Genomic DNA, 16996 nt, shown 5'->3' with positions numbered 1-16996 from the left:
AGCTAGTCCATGTTTCTTTTTTAAGAACCTTATAGTTAAGACAAAAAGATGGGGAATGGTTTGTTGAAAAGTTGTGGCTTGGTTTAGACCCAGAGAAAAGACAGGGTTTTGATAGTGGAGGAGGGAAAAGACATTCTAGATAGTGGAAAATTCAATGAACATTGTTAGCAGAGAATGTCAAGGTGCCAATTAGATGAGCAGTACGGTTGATACAGCAGATGTTCATCTGTTCGACTCTTAACTACTCCGCTTCTGAAGACAATCACTTGACTTAACAGTTTACCAAAATCTGAACCTTTAATATCCACTGTCCATTCAGACTGCTAGCACCAACAGCACAACTAATTCCTCTGCCTTTATGCGTAAGGACTCCATTCATTTAAATGTCAGATCAAATATCAAAGTTCAGAGAATAAGCAGTTAAGAGAATGAGAAATCCATTCCTGAGCATAGCTATTTTCCTTGCTTTAGAAGAGCAAGAAACTTCAGCATGCATCAGAATCACCTGAAGACAGAATGCTGAAGCTCATAGTGGTAGTTTTTGATTCATTAGGTCTGAAACTGGGCCTGAGAATTTGCATTTGTCAAGTTCACAGCTGATTTTAATGCTAATGAGATCACATTTTGAGAACAATGTTCTCTCCCATATCTCCCTCTTTCTCATTTAATACTTCCTTTTTTTTTTTTTTAAGATTTTATTTATTTATTTGACAGAGAGAGAGATCACAAGTAGGCAGAGAGACAGGCAAAGAGAGGGGGAAGCAGCCTCCCTGCTGAGCAGAGAGCCCCAATGTGGATGAGGGGCTAGATCCCAGGACTCTGGGATCATGACCTGAGGCAAAGGCAGAGGCTTAACCCCTGAGCCACCCAGGTGCCCCAACTTTTTTTTTTTTTAATACTTTATTTATTTGATGGAGAGAGACACCTCGAGAGAGGGAACACAAAGGAGCCCTAGCGGGGACCTGAGCTGAAGACAGGCATTTAACAACTGAGCCACCCAAGTGCCCCCACTTCCTTGTTTTGATGGGGGACATTTCCTAAAAGAAAGCTTTGTAGAATGTGTATTTGTGTGTTTTCTTACTTTTTATTACAGGAATTTTCAAACATATGCAAAATAAAGAACAGGATAATAAACCCTCCCATATAGTCCCCTCCAATTCAAGCCCTTCCAGATGGATTATTTTAAAGCAAATCCTAAACATATCATTTCATCTGTAGATATGTGAGTATGTATGTCTAAAATAAGACATTTTAAAAGTCGAAAGAAGTAAATTTTTTGAGACATTTTAAAATGCTTTTATCTGCTCTTACAGTGCTTTAATGGTTTGGCCAGATACAGAATTAAGTGTCAAAAATAGTTCTTCAGGGGCACCTAGTGGCTCAGTGGGTTAAGCCACTGCCTTTGGGTCAGGTCATGATCTCAGGGTCCCGGGATCGAGTCCCACATCAGGCTCCCTGCTCAGTGGGGAGTCTGCTTTCCTCTCTCTATCTCTCTCTCTCTCTCTGCCTGCCTCTCTGCCTACTTGTGATCTTTCTCTGTCAAATAAATAAATAAATAAATAAATAAAATTTTAAATAGTTCTTCAAACGAATGAAGGTATGCTTCACTGCATTTTAGCATCCAGTGTTTTGAGAAGTCCATAGTCATTTTGAAACCTTATCCTTTGTTGTGATTTGTTTTTCCCCTCTGGAAGATGCAGGATCTTCATTCTTCCCTGTGGTCTGACTGGGTACAAGGACATGTCTTTAATAATGGGTCTTTTTTCATCTAACATGCTATGCTGAACCTTCCATGACCTTTCAAAGTGAAATATCTTTTTTTTTTTTTTTTTTTAAGATTTATGTATTTTAGAAAAAGAGATTGCAGTGGGGTGGGACAGGGAGAGGGGGAGAGAGCAACCCAAGCAGATCCTGTGCTGAGTGCAGAGCCCCACTTGGGGCTCAATCCAAGGACCCTGAGATTACGACCTGAGCAAAAACCAATATTTGGATGCTCAACCAACTGCACGACCCAGGGACCCCAAAACTCATGTCTTTTCTATTAATTTTTCTTGTATTCTTTTATGTTTTCTATAAAATTTATTTTCTTACATTCATCTCAGTAAACTAATTCTGTTTTTGAAATCAAGATTTTTATACTCTTGTATTCTTTTATTGATGCTTCCTTTCTTTGTTCTCTCTTCCTCAAGTTTCTACTGCTCAAATACCAAAATTCTGGGATCACTCCTTTAATTTTATCTTTTCTCTCATTCACTATCTTTTTTATTTTTCTGATTTTCTGGGAAATGTTTAGAATTCTATCTTCTAACCCTTCTGATTTTCTCATCACTGCTACCATATTTATAATTTCCAAGAGCTCTTTTTAATCATTTCTTTTTTATAGTATACATTTTTGTTTCATGATTCCAAATTCTCTGAGAATATAGAGAAAACAAATTTTCTTCTTTATGTTTATGGATTTGAAAATTTGTTACCTCATCTTGCATTTATTCTCTTCATCTTTTTCATATTGGAAACCTCATATGACTGGTGGTCCTTGACTGTTCATTTCTAAGAGCTGGGGATTCACAAAGCTGACTGGAACCTGAAAAGTTATGTATGGGCAGTTTATCAAAGATGAGCATTACTGCTGGCTAATCCAGTTGGGCTACTGTGTTGAAGAAGCTCTGATGTTATTTTTAGGTCTTTTCTCTTGGCCTGGTCAGATTCTCTAGACAAATCTCCAGCAATCTCCTGCCCTCAGTATGGAAATCTATCACCTAAAGGTTGCTGAACCAGGTACGGGAAAAGGGTGAAGTTAAGGTCTCAGTATTCACTTTGCACCCTTCCCCTAACCGTCCCTATTTTAGTATCATTCCTTGTTTTCAATTGTTTCTAATGCACATTTCCCACATTCTCCTGCCCAGAGACTATTTTATTCTCCCTGTAGAATAAATCTATCTTTGTCAGGTTAGTGCAGGGGTAGGTCAACCACCCAGCTGGACAAAGTTGGAAAAGAAAAATATGGGGATCTGACTGCTTCTTAAACTGATACTGTGTCCTCCCTAGTTTTTACAATTTTCACATCCAAATTCTTATTAAAGTATTATATTATTGCAATGTAAATCTAGTTCACAGTTTTCCCAACTGATAATTTAGGATTTGGGTTTTCAGGATCCATTAACTCACTCTGCACTTGTGCATCTGTTTTCCAGCTTCTAAAATGCTCTCTTCTATTGTCTCCTCTCTGGTTCTCCCTTTTTGGTTTAACCCATTGGGAAAGGAGATTAAATATATGCCTCTTTATGGAGATGAATTTCCTAGTTTTTTAAAAGTCAATGAAACCATTTGACAAATTTAACAACAGAAGAAAACTTCACTGCATGAAACTGGGTTTATATGTTAAGTTTCAAGAATCATTACCCAACCCTGTCTCCTGCCCAATACATTATCATTTTGGAGACCATCTTAATTTCTAGATGAGCCTCAACTAATCACAGCTTCTTGGTCTCTTGATTCCTTACAATAAACTTATAAGATCTTTTCCTTTTTTAAGTGATAAATCCTCACATATATGTACCCACATATATGTGGGTACATATACTTTTAAAATAAAATAAAATGATATATATTCTCTAACTTGGGGACCAAAAGAATATATCGTTCTTTATCAGCCATGGTTTTCTTGTGTCAGTGAAGAAACAACAAAAGTCAAGCATACGGTAGCACTTACTCTAAAGCAGCAGCTCAACAGCAATACCAGTGAACTGACTACACAACGAGTAGTCAGTAAGCAGGTAATTTTAAATCTAAAGCGTTGTCACTTTAATTAAGTGACACTGTGCCACTGTACGCCCAAATTAAAAAATAAAAATGTAAAGAATGTGAGAAATGTTACTTCTCTACAAATAACCTATTTAAAAAAAACTAATGATAGTGCTACACTAGGAAATAAATAACCTTCAAGGGCTCCTAAGAACTCAGAGCACAAAATCCACAAAATATACATTTTTTTTTAAACCTTTTATTTATTTATTTGACAGAAAGAGATCACAAGTAGGCAGAGAGGCAGGCAGAGAGAGAGGAGGAAGCTGACTCCCCGCTGAGCAGAGAGCCTGATGAGGGGCTCGATCCCAGGACCCTGAGATCATGACCTGAGCCGAAGGCAGAGGCTTAACCCACTGAGCCACCCAGGCACCCCCAAAATATACATTTAAATATGTTTTAAATACAATTGATTTTTTTAAAAAAGATTTTATTTATTTATTTGAGAGAGACACAGTGAGAGAGAACATGAGCGAGGAGAAGGTTAGAGAGAAGCAGACTCCCTGTGGAGCTGGAAGCCCAATGCAGGACTCGATCCCGGGACTCCGGGATCATGACCTGAGCCGAAGGCAGTCGTCCAACCGAGCCACCCAGGCGTCCCTAAATGTAACTGATTTTTTGATGATAGTGCAAAAATCAGCCTTTTAGGTTAAGAGAAAATATTTGCCAAATATGTGTCTGATAAAAAAAAAAAAACCATTGGGGTGCCTGCGTGGCTCAGTCTTTAAGCATCTGCCTTTGGCTCAGGTCATGATCTCAGGGTCCTGGGACTGAGCCCTGTATCAGGCTCTCTGCTTGTCGGGTAGCCTGCTTCTCCCTCTTCTCCCTCTCTCTCTGCCTGTTTTTCTTCTTTTGCTCTGTCTCCCTCTGTCAAATAAATAAATAAATTCTTAAAAAAAAGAAACAACCCATTTCTGATAAAAGTTACAGTATCAGAATATAGAAAGAACTTTCATACAAAGACAAACACAGAAAAAAAAAAAGATCTGAACTGAGGTATCATGGAAAGGTATAAACAATGAACAGATGAAAAGATATAAAACACTATTAGTCATTATGAAAATGTGAGTTGAAACAACAATGAGATATCACTATACAGCTACTAGAATGGCTAAAATAAGAACAAAAAACAATGACAAAAACGCTGAGCAACTGGAAATCTCATACACTGTTGGTAGGAAAATAAAATGGTATTGCCACTTTGGAAAACAGTTTGGGAGTTTCTAATAGAGTTAAACATACACTTACTATATGATCCAGCAATACCACTCCTACTCATCTACCCAAAAAAAAAATAAAAGCAAAAGTTTACACAAACAGCTGCATGTGAGTATTTACAGCAGCCTTACTTACAGTGGCCTAAATCCAGGTGCAAACACATATCCCTCAATAGTGAAGGATAAACAACTGTGTACATCTATACAGTGGAAAGTACTCAGTAACAAAAAGGAACAAGTTAGGAATAAATGCAACAACATGGATGACTCTCAATAGCATTATGGTAAATGAAAAGCAAAACACAAAAAGCTTCATTGCTGTAGGATTCCATTTATATAACATTTTGGGAAAGGCAAAACTACAAGAACAGTGGTTTTCAGAAATTTGGGATAGGGAGGTAATTGACTACAAAGAGTCAGGAGAGAACCTTTTGGGGGTGATGGAAATTGGGGCAGTGATTATATGATTGTACACATTTATGAAAGCTGTAACTGTACACTTAAAAGGGGTGAATTTTACTGGATGTAAATTATACCTCAATAAATCTGAGTTTTAAGAAGGTATTACATGACTTAAAAAAAAACAATAAATAGTAGAACAAGGAAAAAAGTTTATCAGAACATGCAGAAAGCATATAAAAACTTAACTATTTTATACATATGTATACATATATGTACATATGTATATATATACACAAAGGGTATAGATAGATAAATATATAGATATATACAGAATGAGAGAAAAGTTACCACTTGGTGCAGAAAAGTGGGTCGAAGGGGCGCTTGGGTGGCTCAGTGGGTTAAAGCCTCTGTCTTTGGCTCAGGCCATGGTTTCAGGGCTCTGGGATAGAGTCCTGCATCTGGCTGTCTGCTTAGCAGGGAGCCTGCTTCCCCTTCTCTCTCTGCCTTCCTCTCTGCCTACTTGTGATCTGTGTGTGTGTGTGTCAAATAAATAAAATCTTAAAAAAAAAAAAAGTGGTTGAAGAAATGAATGAGAACCTGTTCAAACAGGAAATGGAACATATGCTGGCTCTAGTAAGTTATCTGCAGCTTTGTCACCCTTTAATAAAAGGCTTTCCCACCTTCCCCTTTTCTTTATTTTTAAACTTCAGGCTTTAAACAAACGCTAATTCAAACGTTAAACAAAATAAACCTAAAGAAATCTGAGTGCTTATTATATACCAAGAACTGTACAAGTGCTTCTATGTTATTCTAATACACATAAGCATCCCATACTTCGATCTTATATCCTTCCCCCTTTAACCAGTTAAGGAAGGTGAAACTCAAGAGAATTTAGTAATCTACCCAAAGGTACCTGTGGCCATAAGAAGAGACAAGATGTAAACCCATGTCTGACTTCAGAGCCCATGAATGAAATATTAAGTACTCTGGAAATTAAGATATAATGCTAAATAAAAATGCTAAAGAAAAACTGGTATATGGGGGTGCCTGGGTGGCTCAGTGGGTTAAAGCCTCTGCCTTCGGCTCGAGTCGTCATCCTGGGGTCCTGGGATCAAGCCCCGTGTGGGGCTCTCTGCTCAGCGGAGAGCCTGCTTCCTCCTCTCTGCCTGCCTTTCTGCTTACTTGTGATCTCAGCCTGCCAAATAAATAAATCTTTAAAAAAAAATTTTTTTTTAATTCAAAACTTGTATACGTGAAGCTTAAAAGACCTTCAAGAAAACTAAGAAAATAGCCTTTTTTTAACTATTTCAGGAGGCAAATCTAGAAAATTATGTATATTCCTTGCTTTATGGAAACTTCAATGCTTAAATGCACACTAATATTTATTATAGAGATTTAACAGAAGGCATTAATAGTAAATCACAAATTTTAAAGAGCTGCTTTATAAATATTTAACCGGAATGTTCCTGCAAGTCTTACGCCAAATAAGTGCATCATATATATAATTTTTTTTCCTATGCTCAGTGACATGTGATAACATAACACCAGATGGGAATCAGGAGACTTGGATTATAATCTTAACTCAGATATTTAGTGTTATGGGTTGAATTCTGTGCTCAAAATGTATATGCTAAAGCCCAAACCCTGCATAACTGAAAGTGTGATTTTATTTGGAAACAGGGTAATAGAGATGTAATTAGTTAGCATAAGGTTACACTGGAGTAGGCCCCTAATTCAATATGACGTGTCCTTACAAAAAGAGGAAATGTGGACATGAGTGTATCTACAGATAGAACACTATGTGAACATGAACGCAAACACAGGAGTAATGCATCCATAAGCACCAGAATGCCAGATGGCCAGGAACCCAGCAAAAGCAACAAAAGAACCAAACCTGACTACACCTTGATCTGAATACTAATCTCCGTATCTGTGAGACATTAAATTTGCTGGTTAAGCCACCCAGTTTGTGGTACTTTGTTAGGGCAAACCTAGCAAACTAATTACCTTCTGTAATTAAATAATTTTGGGCAAATTATTTCAACATTCTGGGTCCTACATTTGAAGAAGTATACTTTTTTGTATTTTTCCACTTATAAAACTTTTTACCAGGGGTGCCTGATGGCTCAGTTAGTTAAGCTTTTTGCTTTCAGCTCAGGTCATGATTCCACAGTCTCAGATCAAGCCCTGCTGGATCTCTTCAGCAGGGAGCCTGTTTCTCCCTATTCCTCTGCCTGCTGCTCCCTCTGCCTGCTTACTTGAGATCTCTCTCTCTCTCTCTACCAAATAAATAAATACAATCTTAAAACAAAACAAAACCTTTTACCAACTATTTTAAACATTTCTTATTATATTTGAATTATTTGAGTTATATTATTCCAGTTACACTCAAGTTATCTAAACACAGAAGATATTTCCAAATGAACTGAACAGATATTACTAGTTTTTCAAGGCATAAGTCTTAGCAGTTTAAGATTCTAATTCCTTTAGAAATTCATAGGCAAATGCTCCTCAAATAAGAATTACCAACTAATACCTTATCTAGTACTTTTACTTGTTGTGTATACCTTCCTCTTTCTACCAATTCAATACAGCAAAGTTATGTACTTCATAAAAAGCCAACTTCTTAAATTTCTCAATAATCTAGAGTTCCTTGTATAATGATTATTTATGGCACACTACTCATCTTTGGTGATATCCAATTTGCTGAACATTATTCTGTATCATAATTTCTTACTTTACAATTCCACCTTCGAATACTCTTTGGATCTCATTAGTCTTTATTTGGCACTTACAACTTTTGTGTTTAGTTTTATAGTTTTCTTCAATTTGAATACTTCCTTCCCTTGCTTTGACATCTCTATTGGCTTCTTTAATTTTGCCAGGATCTTTCAAGTTCTCCTTCAACCCTTACTTACCAAAGAGCTCTTTGGTTTTAATTTTCTAAAATCTAACAATAAACATTTTCACTAACTTTCAGTTTTCCCTCTGAATATATTAAACCATGAAATTGGTGGATATATTTCCCTATAGCCAACTTACAAGAGTAATGGGAATTCCATTCATTTGGTAATCAAAGACGTTCTACAAAATTTCAGACATACAAAGTCAGATACCTAGGGTGAGATGGGAATACAGACCCTAGACAAACCAATTCTAAAGACATTATGATTTTCATTATACCAAATATCTCTACCTACCTAAATCCCAAAACATCTTATCTTAGTAAATGTAAAGAAACCACTTCATCTATCTTCATGAAAGGATCATGAAATGTTGGTTGATGAAATATCAGTAACATAATTTTAAACATGCTGCAAAGAGAAGGAATACACAAACCAAGTGAAGAGAAGAGAGGGCAGAAACAACCTCAAGTACACACACAGGAATGTAATATATAATGAAGGTGATATTTCAAGCCAGTAGAGAAAAGCTGAATGATTCAACTAATGGCATTAGAATACACATTCACTTGGAAAACAATAAAAAGCTAAATTCCCACATCACTCCTTAGACTAAAAGAACTCTCACAGGAATAAAATTCAAATGTAAATTTCAGATGAAAATATAGCTATGTATTATATTATAGTCTTTGAATTGGTAAAGACTATCTAAACATAACTAAATGCAGAAGTCATAAAGGAAAAGGTCAATAAGAGTATGTAAAAAAGTTTAATTTCTGTAAGGCTATAAAAGACTATAAAAGAACGAAAGAATATACAAATGACAAACTGGGGAAAATATCTGCAATAAATATGACAAATGGCCAATTACCATGCTATCAGGAGCTTCTATAAATCAGTAAGGAAAGAAAAGAAAAAACAAGAATAAATGGAAGAGCAAAACAAATATAAATGGCCTATAAGCACATTAAGTTAGTCTCTTAAATAGAAAATGCAATTTAAAATATTAAGATACTATTTTTATCTAGCAGTTTGACAAATATTTTAACATTCGCCAAAACCAAATTTCCTCAATACTTCAGTGTACGGGAAAAAAAACACTCATACATTATTGGTAAGAGTGAAAAGTGGTAATCTTTTGAATCAGTCATTTGCCAGTAACTATTAACAAATTTTAAAATAAGTGTTCCCACAATGTTTGCAATAAAAAGATTAGATATGGGGACGCCTGGGTGGCACAGTTGGTTAAGCCACTGCCTTCTGATCAGGTCATGATCCCAGAGTCCTGGGATCGATTCCCGTATCAGGCTTTCTCTGCTTTGTGGGGAGCCTGCTTCTCCCTTTTCCTCTGCCTCTCTCCCTACTTTTGCTCTCTGTCAAATAAATAAATAAAATCTTTAAAAAAATTAGATATGATCTAAATGTCAAAAAAGGGGGGGCAAATTAACATGATATGGCACATCTAAACAACTCAATAGAATAAATACAGTAGTTAACACTCAAGTCACGCTAGAAGAAGACAAGTCAGAGAACAGTAGATTTAGCATGATGCTATTTGTGCAAATAAAAATGAAGGATATAAGCAAATAAATGCTTGTAAAGGCATACAAATTACTTGGAGGGAAAAAACCAGAAATTTTACTTTGTCTATTTATTGAATGCAGGACTAAGAGCAAAGAGAAGCATTTAGTTTTTAAACCTTTTCATGCCATGGATCACATTTTTTTTTCTACCATAAATATTTTAAAAACAGAATTTCAAAAATAAAGAACAGTTTAAAAACTCCATAAACACTACTTTTGATTGAAGAAATACAACTAACATATTAAACATCTACTGTATGGCAAGTTTATTGCATGGGCTAGGTCTTAAGCAAGTAACAAACTACTATAATTCAGAAATCAACTTTCTTTCTACATTTATTCTACATACAGATAACTTATTTTTCATAAAATAAAAAATGCTTTTTTTTTTCCCTCACTCATTCACTTACAAGCCCTTCTCATTAAGAATTACTTCCAAATAACAAATTCTCCCAGGAAATACTTTATTTCTTGAAAGTATTTCACCCAATTTATCATTGCATAGCCAAAGAACATGATTAAAAGAAATTAAGAATAACTTAATTGTTAAAATAAGCGTGAATTTAACAATGAATTTCGTTCTATCAGAAAAGGTGGGCTCGGACACCAGGTTCACCAACAAGTAATATGTTAATGGTTACAATTCTTCAACTCCAGATTTCTTTACATATGAATAGTCAATTTTATAAGGGTGCCATGTGAGCAAATTCAACATTGACATTTATTTTTTGTCTTCGGAGATGAAGTGATACATATAATAGCCCATACTTAATTAAGAAAAGCGAAGGATACTATTTGTATTAGTTGAAAATTAGTATTATTATTGAACATTAGTATTACATTTTTGTAATTCAACTCAAGTACATGTTCTATTTGTAAACTTCATTGTGAGAAGTTCACTGAATTCAGTTATATTTTGTAATTTCCTTGATGAAATTACAAAAAATTATGTAAAATGTAAAAATTATGTAAAAATTATGTAACAGTGAATCTTTGAACCCACAGAGCAAGGAAGAAACTGAAAGCTGAAGGGGTTCAGGAATATAAATGTTTGTCCTTCTCCCTATAACCTGTTTCACCGTATCTAGGGCTACCACTCAGAATCTGTTGCCTCTTTCATCTTTTTACCTTCTCTACCACTACTTAGCTTAGTGAATACCACTTGGTCCCCTCCTCATCTTCTTTTAAATTGTGTCACTCTCCCACCTGTTTTTTTGACCAAGTACCACAATGAAAGTTTTGCATGCAAATACAGGTATAACAACAACAACAAAAACCTACAAAGAAATAACAGGTTTTGTGTGTTTTTTTTTTCCTGAGCAGATGCAATGTAATTGTTTATTAAAATTTTTTCTTTTCCTTAAATAGGTCATGCACTATTATCAGAGTTTGTAACTCAAAACAGGATAACTATATTTAACTCTATAGAAACTAACAGTACTCTAGGAATACTACTGTTCAGTAAACAATAAAGATAAGATTTAATTCCTTCCACTTTCACATCAACCAACAATCTATTTTCAAAGAATCAAGCGTAATAACTAATAAGCGTGTGACAATATGCAAAAGGAAGGAGAGGAAGAATCAAGGAAAGACACCTCAAGATCAAAAACATGTTTGAATCCATTATTCTGTCCTCTAGCATAATGATCTATCTCAAGGGAAATAAAACCCCAAAATACAAAACTATACACAACTTCAAAATACACCATATAATATACAACATATATGTCAAAATAAATACTGAGCTTTTATGTTCAAAGTTTCTTTAAAATTTCTTTAAATTTAAATTTCTTTAAAATTGTTCTCAAGAATGGAGAGTAGTAGTTTCATTCTTAACACTTACAAACAATTCCTCTGTAAGTTTTTCCAACTCAATATTCAACTAAATTTGTTTTCAAACTCCAAATACACATGAGGCCCAGAATATATGAAAAATAAGAGCAAAATACTGTAGGATTTTCCTCAGTGTAACATAAACATATATAAGTCAGATTAAGAAATCAACACAGATTGAAAGAGTACTTTTTACTTTTATAAGCAATATAATTTTTATCACGTGAATTCTCTTTGAATGTATCAGTAAAATCTATGATTAGTTTTTAATATACCCATTTCTAGATTGTCAGTACAACAGCACCCTTAACTGACCTCCATTCAACTGACCCACTTTAGCCAAAACCTTTTTTTTGCCCTTTTATTAAATATGTCATGGCACACTGACTACTCTCAACTTACGTGCTATTTTTAGCATATTTAACCACTTCTGATTCCACAGGTTCAGTTATGTTTAACAAATCATTTGGTTGTTCCCAAACCTGTTTATGCCAGTTTACCTGTGTGGTCCTTACATAATTAGTATTACGTAAGTCTGGAATACAAGCGCAAAAAGAGGGTTGTTTCTATATGAACTAAGTTGAATGCAAACTAAGTAGAATGACTCAATAAAGGTGAGTCATTCTTTAAAAAGGTATTGAATTAGACAAAGGTGAGACATCTGTAAAATACTAAGGAAACAATAAGTGAGAAGAACCTATACTTTAGTTTTTTCAAAACTATCTTTAAGTTTTTATTCCACTTTAGAGAAATCAAAACTGGAAATTGCAAACCATGCATTATGGATATAGTTTACAAGAACAACTTCTCTCAATTCCACACTTGAAGAGATGGTGTTAACATTACATCAAAAAGCTGGAAAATAAATATAGATTTAAGTATTTTAAGTTAAAATTTTTAAATGTTAAGATACTTTATTTTTTTCATTTTCTGCTTTAATTTCTTCAATAACTTGCCATGTAACTGTCCTAACCTCATCAGATATGAAGTCTTCAAATATGTTTTTTTCTGAATCTCTTAAGGGCTTGCTCTAACAGCTAGAAAAATAGTATCTGTCTTTATAAAATAACTTCATGGAAATAAGTATTAGACTCTATACTCCACAAAGGCAAAGATCTTCCTCTTTTATTCACAGATAGATCCTAATCACCTACCACAGTTCCCAGTACACAGCTAATGCTCAATAAATACTTGTTGAATGAAGAAGAGGAACTTACTGTGATGACAGCCTTGCTAAGACAGATGGATCCTCTGCAGCCATACTCTGTCTCATCTTCAGATTTGTAGTAACTCAGAGTATTATTTTTTAAAACTACCCAACGATCTTGCCACCCATGAATGTAGTTTGTCCACTGGAGGTAAAGGTGGGGGGGAGGAAGGAAAACAAAATATACAAGTCAGTATTTTAGAGATCCAAACTTCTGAATCAGCTATCAATCTAAATTTAAAATGTGAAAAGTTCTAGCCTAACTGTAAACAGTAAAAATTACAAAAAGTGAGTTGAGATTTTCTAGATTGTATGATTTTCAGTAATTTTTACAAAATTATAAATACTATATTTTCTTCTTTAACATCTGAGGAACAAAACATGCAGATTTCAGTTAAAAATTCTGTTTTTTTGTGTGTTTTCATCCTCCCCTCTTTACCAACTTCATGACACCTAAGATTGTTTTGGTTTCTACCATAATTACCATATTCAACAGAAAAGTTAAGTTTGGTTATATAGCCTCTCATTCTCCTACACCAAGTACTGCAGGAAGACTTCAAATCAACAGAAGTATGAAGCTAAGCATGTCCAAATATTACTTTTAAGTTGTTCCTATATGAACAGGTACAATATTTATAACTATACCCACGCAAAAATACTAGATCATTAATCTTTAAGTCTGTATCAACCTTATTTTTTGTCCACAGAACTCATTATACATATTAAAAATAATTAATTCATTTTCCAAGTTCTCCAAAGATTTTTTAAGTCCAAGAGTAATAATACAACTATTAAAAAAAAAAAAAAACCCTGGTTTTCAAAAACATACTTGAATTGCCAGTTTTTAGTGCCTATAAACGGTTTCCATGTTGCTAACGTCTTGCTGCACACTGCAGATCACAATCAATAAACTTGCAAAGGCAGAAACGCAACCTCTATGGGAATTCTTGATTTTGCATATTTTTATGCTCTGGGGGTTTTATGTATGTATAGACAATTCCAAAAACTATATAATTCCAACACTATCTGCCAAAAACTAATTCAAAATGGATTGTCAAAAATATACCACATTGGCTCAGGCTCTATATCCATTGAGAAATCTTTTCTTTTCTATTCCCTACTCAGCATGTTTGAGACAGTTCAGCTCTTAAATCTTCTAAGGCCCATCATTACAACCCCTTCCTGAGAGCTCATCCATGCCGGCAATTTAACACATTCTTTCCTATGAGCTCCCCAATCACCATTTCTTTATTTCTAACTCCATGTGACTTACCACCACTCAAACTGACTTGAAACAATGATGGTTACATACAAAACTGAATCATCTCCTCCTGTAAGGTGCACTTTCCTCCCTATGTTTCTATTTCCTTTGCTATAGTGGTATTTCTGCAGTCATTCAGATTCAAACCCGGCTGAGTGTTCCTGTATTGTATGGAGAGAGTAGTGCATATAAAATCGGATAGACCCTACTGGTTATGTAACAAGTTTTGACAAGTTATTTAACTTCTCCGAGCTTTACTTTATTTGCTTGTTATTTGAATGGCTGAAAAAAAATCATGAATACCCCTACTATATTCATAAGAGATACTGTTTTTGTCAATCTTTATAACCTGTCATCAACTCCTAGTCATCCTTCCTTCATATTAAACCCTAAATTTGGCTCTTCTCTATTTTCAATTAGTCCAATCAAATTATCAGGTTACCAGATCCTGAGAAGGCTCAACAACCTTACCTCTAGTATCTTCTGCATTTTCTTTCAAAACTTACATAATCTTATTTAATTATTAAGCACACTGACTTACTTATCTTACATATTAATCTCACTGAACCTCTAGCTCCAGAACTTACATGAACAACTCCCCTTGACTGTAATACAAATTGTTTAGAGTGGCATACCTTATTCTTATCTCATTTCTAATTACTGCCCCTCAGAGGGCTGGTAACTATGTGACTGTGGTCAAGTTACTTATCCTCTGTTTCTTTGTCAAACTCTACCTCTTAAAGTTGTCAAGATGAAACAAGAATAGACTTACAACACTGCCAGGCACACAGTATTTTCTTAGTTGGAGCCAGAGTTATGCAGAACTAATGAAGCTTAAACTTCAGTGCAGTTCACTAGAACAGACCTCTTGCACAGTAACAGAATGGGTCCCAGCAATTATATCTCCATTTTTAAAGTGTTTTTCTTATAGGGGACCCAATAAATTACATGAGCTTCAAGACCCTTTACTTAGTAAATGTTAGCTTCTCCGAGAAGGCAGATTTTTGCTTCTCATAACATTCCCTCACTCTTCCCGATCTAACAGAGATATGGCAACAGGCTACACACAGAAGAAGAAGAATCAAAGGTTTCTGTTCCCAATAATCCAGCATGCAAATTTCAAGAGGAAAACAATACATTTAGAATAAGAGTCAGAACAAGTTACAAATAAAATACTATGGGAACTCAATGGAAGGAGATCTGAAATGGCTGGCAAAAGAAGAAAAGCTTCATGGTAAGAATAGAGTTTGAGATAAACTCTAACCATGGGGGCTCCTGGGTGCTGAAGTTGGTTAAGCAGCTGTCTAGGGCTCAGGTCACAATCCCAGGGTTCTGGGATAGAGCCAGGACACTGCAATCCTGGCTCAGCAGGGGATCTGCTTCTCCTTCTCCCCCTGCCCCTCCTCCTGCCCGTGGTCTAGTGCTCTCTCTCAAACATAATCTTTAAAAAAAAAACAAAAACCCTCTAAAGAGGGATAGAATTTCAAACAGTTAGGTATGTGGAGAAATAGAAGATAAGGTAAACCTTGAAGGATGGAGAGAATTCATAAGAAGCTTGACGGCATTTATTTTATCCAGGCTGTTTCTCTCAAGTCCCAATAAGGAAGGCATGAATCTTTTCCCATCAACATCCATCCTGATATTTGTTATAACCACCTAGAATTACTGTCTATCCAGTGTTTGTGGAACCTAAAGTAGCTCAGCTGGTTAGGTGCCTTCAGCTCAGGTCATGATTCCCCAGCCCCGGGACTGAGCCCTGCATCAGACTCCTTGCTCAGGGGAAGAGTCTGCTTCTCTCTCTCTCTCTCTAACCTCGTCCTGTGTTCATTCTCTCACTCCCGCTCTCTCTCAAATAAACAAAATCTTAAAAAAAAAAAAAAAAAAAAGTGATTCCATAGAAAATATGCGTCATCGGTATTTCCATGTATTTTAAATTACTACAAGGAAAAATAAAAAATTTGGACTGGTGTATTTCTAATATAAGTTTATGCCCTCCACCCATTCCAAATTCATTCCATTTGGGAGGGGAAGAAACAAAACACATTAGTATTGAGACTTATCTACATTACTCAATTAAAGGGGAAAAAAAACAGTTGCTGAGTTCTAACTCTTGCATAAATTACCAGGTGAATACAAACAGTTCAAAATATAAATGTACTTTAAATTTTAAAACATGTTCTCGATATAACATATGCTTTTAAAAAATATTTTATTTATTCATTTAACAGAGAGAGAGAGAGAGGACACTCACACAAAGGGAGCAGCAACAAGACACCCCACTGAACAGGGGACCGCACTTGGGGCCTGACTCAGGACTGGACCCCCCCAGAACACTGGGATCACAACCTGGACCAAATGCAGATGCTTAACCGACTGAGCCACCCAGGCATCCTCAATATAAAATATTCTTGATTAAAAAGCTTCCAGAAATCATTATATATAATCATACATTGTTAAATTTCAGGGAAAGTACCATCATAGCCGTTAACAAAAATGCCAAAAACTATATTCCTGTTGATTCTACATATGCAGCAATATCAAAGTTATTTACCTACCATAGAAGTGATCAAAAGTATGTTTCTCAACATTTAAATATCAAGGAGATAGTTTTTCATTTTTTGTCATACTGTACTTACTATATTGCTATGCAAACAGTGAATACTCAGAGCATTGGGGACTCTTTCCACTAGTCACCCCTCAACCCCCCCAAAATAGTAATACCAAATAGATTGAAAGTTCAGCCTGTTCTGTAAAACACTTACCACCACCATAATACTAGTTTG

General features: G+C 35.3%; 1 protein-coding gene across 2 annotated transcripts in view; it reads right to left on the bottom strand.

Annotated features, from left to right (window-relative positions):
- Positions 1-16996, bottom strand: part of CERT1 (ceramide transporter 1) — a 109364-nt gene that overhangs the window by 90425 nt on the left and 1943 nt on the right. For both annotated transcript variants that reach the window (XM_044266943.1, XM_044266934.1), the window contains exon 2: positions 12963-13097. In XM_044266943.1, coding sequence (XP_044122878.1) covers positions 12963-13097 — 135 coding nt within the window. The remainder of the gene's footprint in view (positions 1-12962; positions 13098-16996) is intronic.

Source organism: Neovison vison, chromosome 1, assembly GCF_020171115.1.
Source record: "Neovison vison isolate M4711 chromosome 1, ASM_NN_V1, whole genome shotgun sequence".
Lineage (NCBI taxonomy): Eukaryota > Metazoa > Chordata > Mammalia > Carnivora > Mustelidae > Neogale > Neogale vison.
Note: the sequence above shows the minus strand (reverse complement) of the source record. Positions and strands in the feature narration are given on the sequence as shown.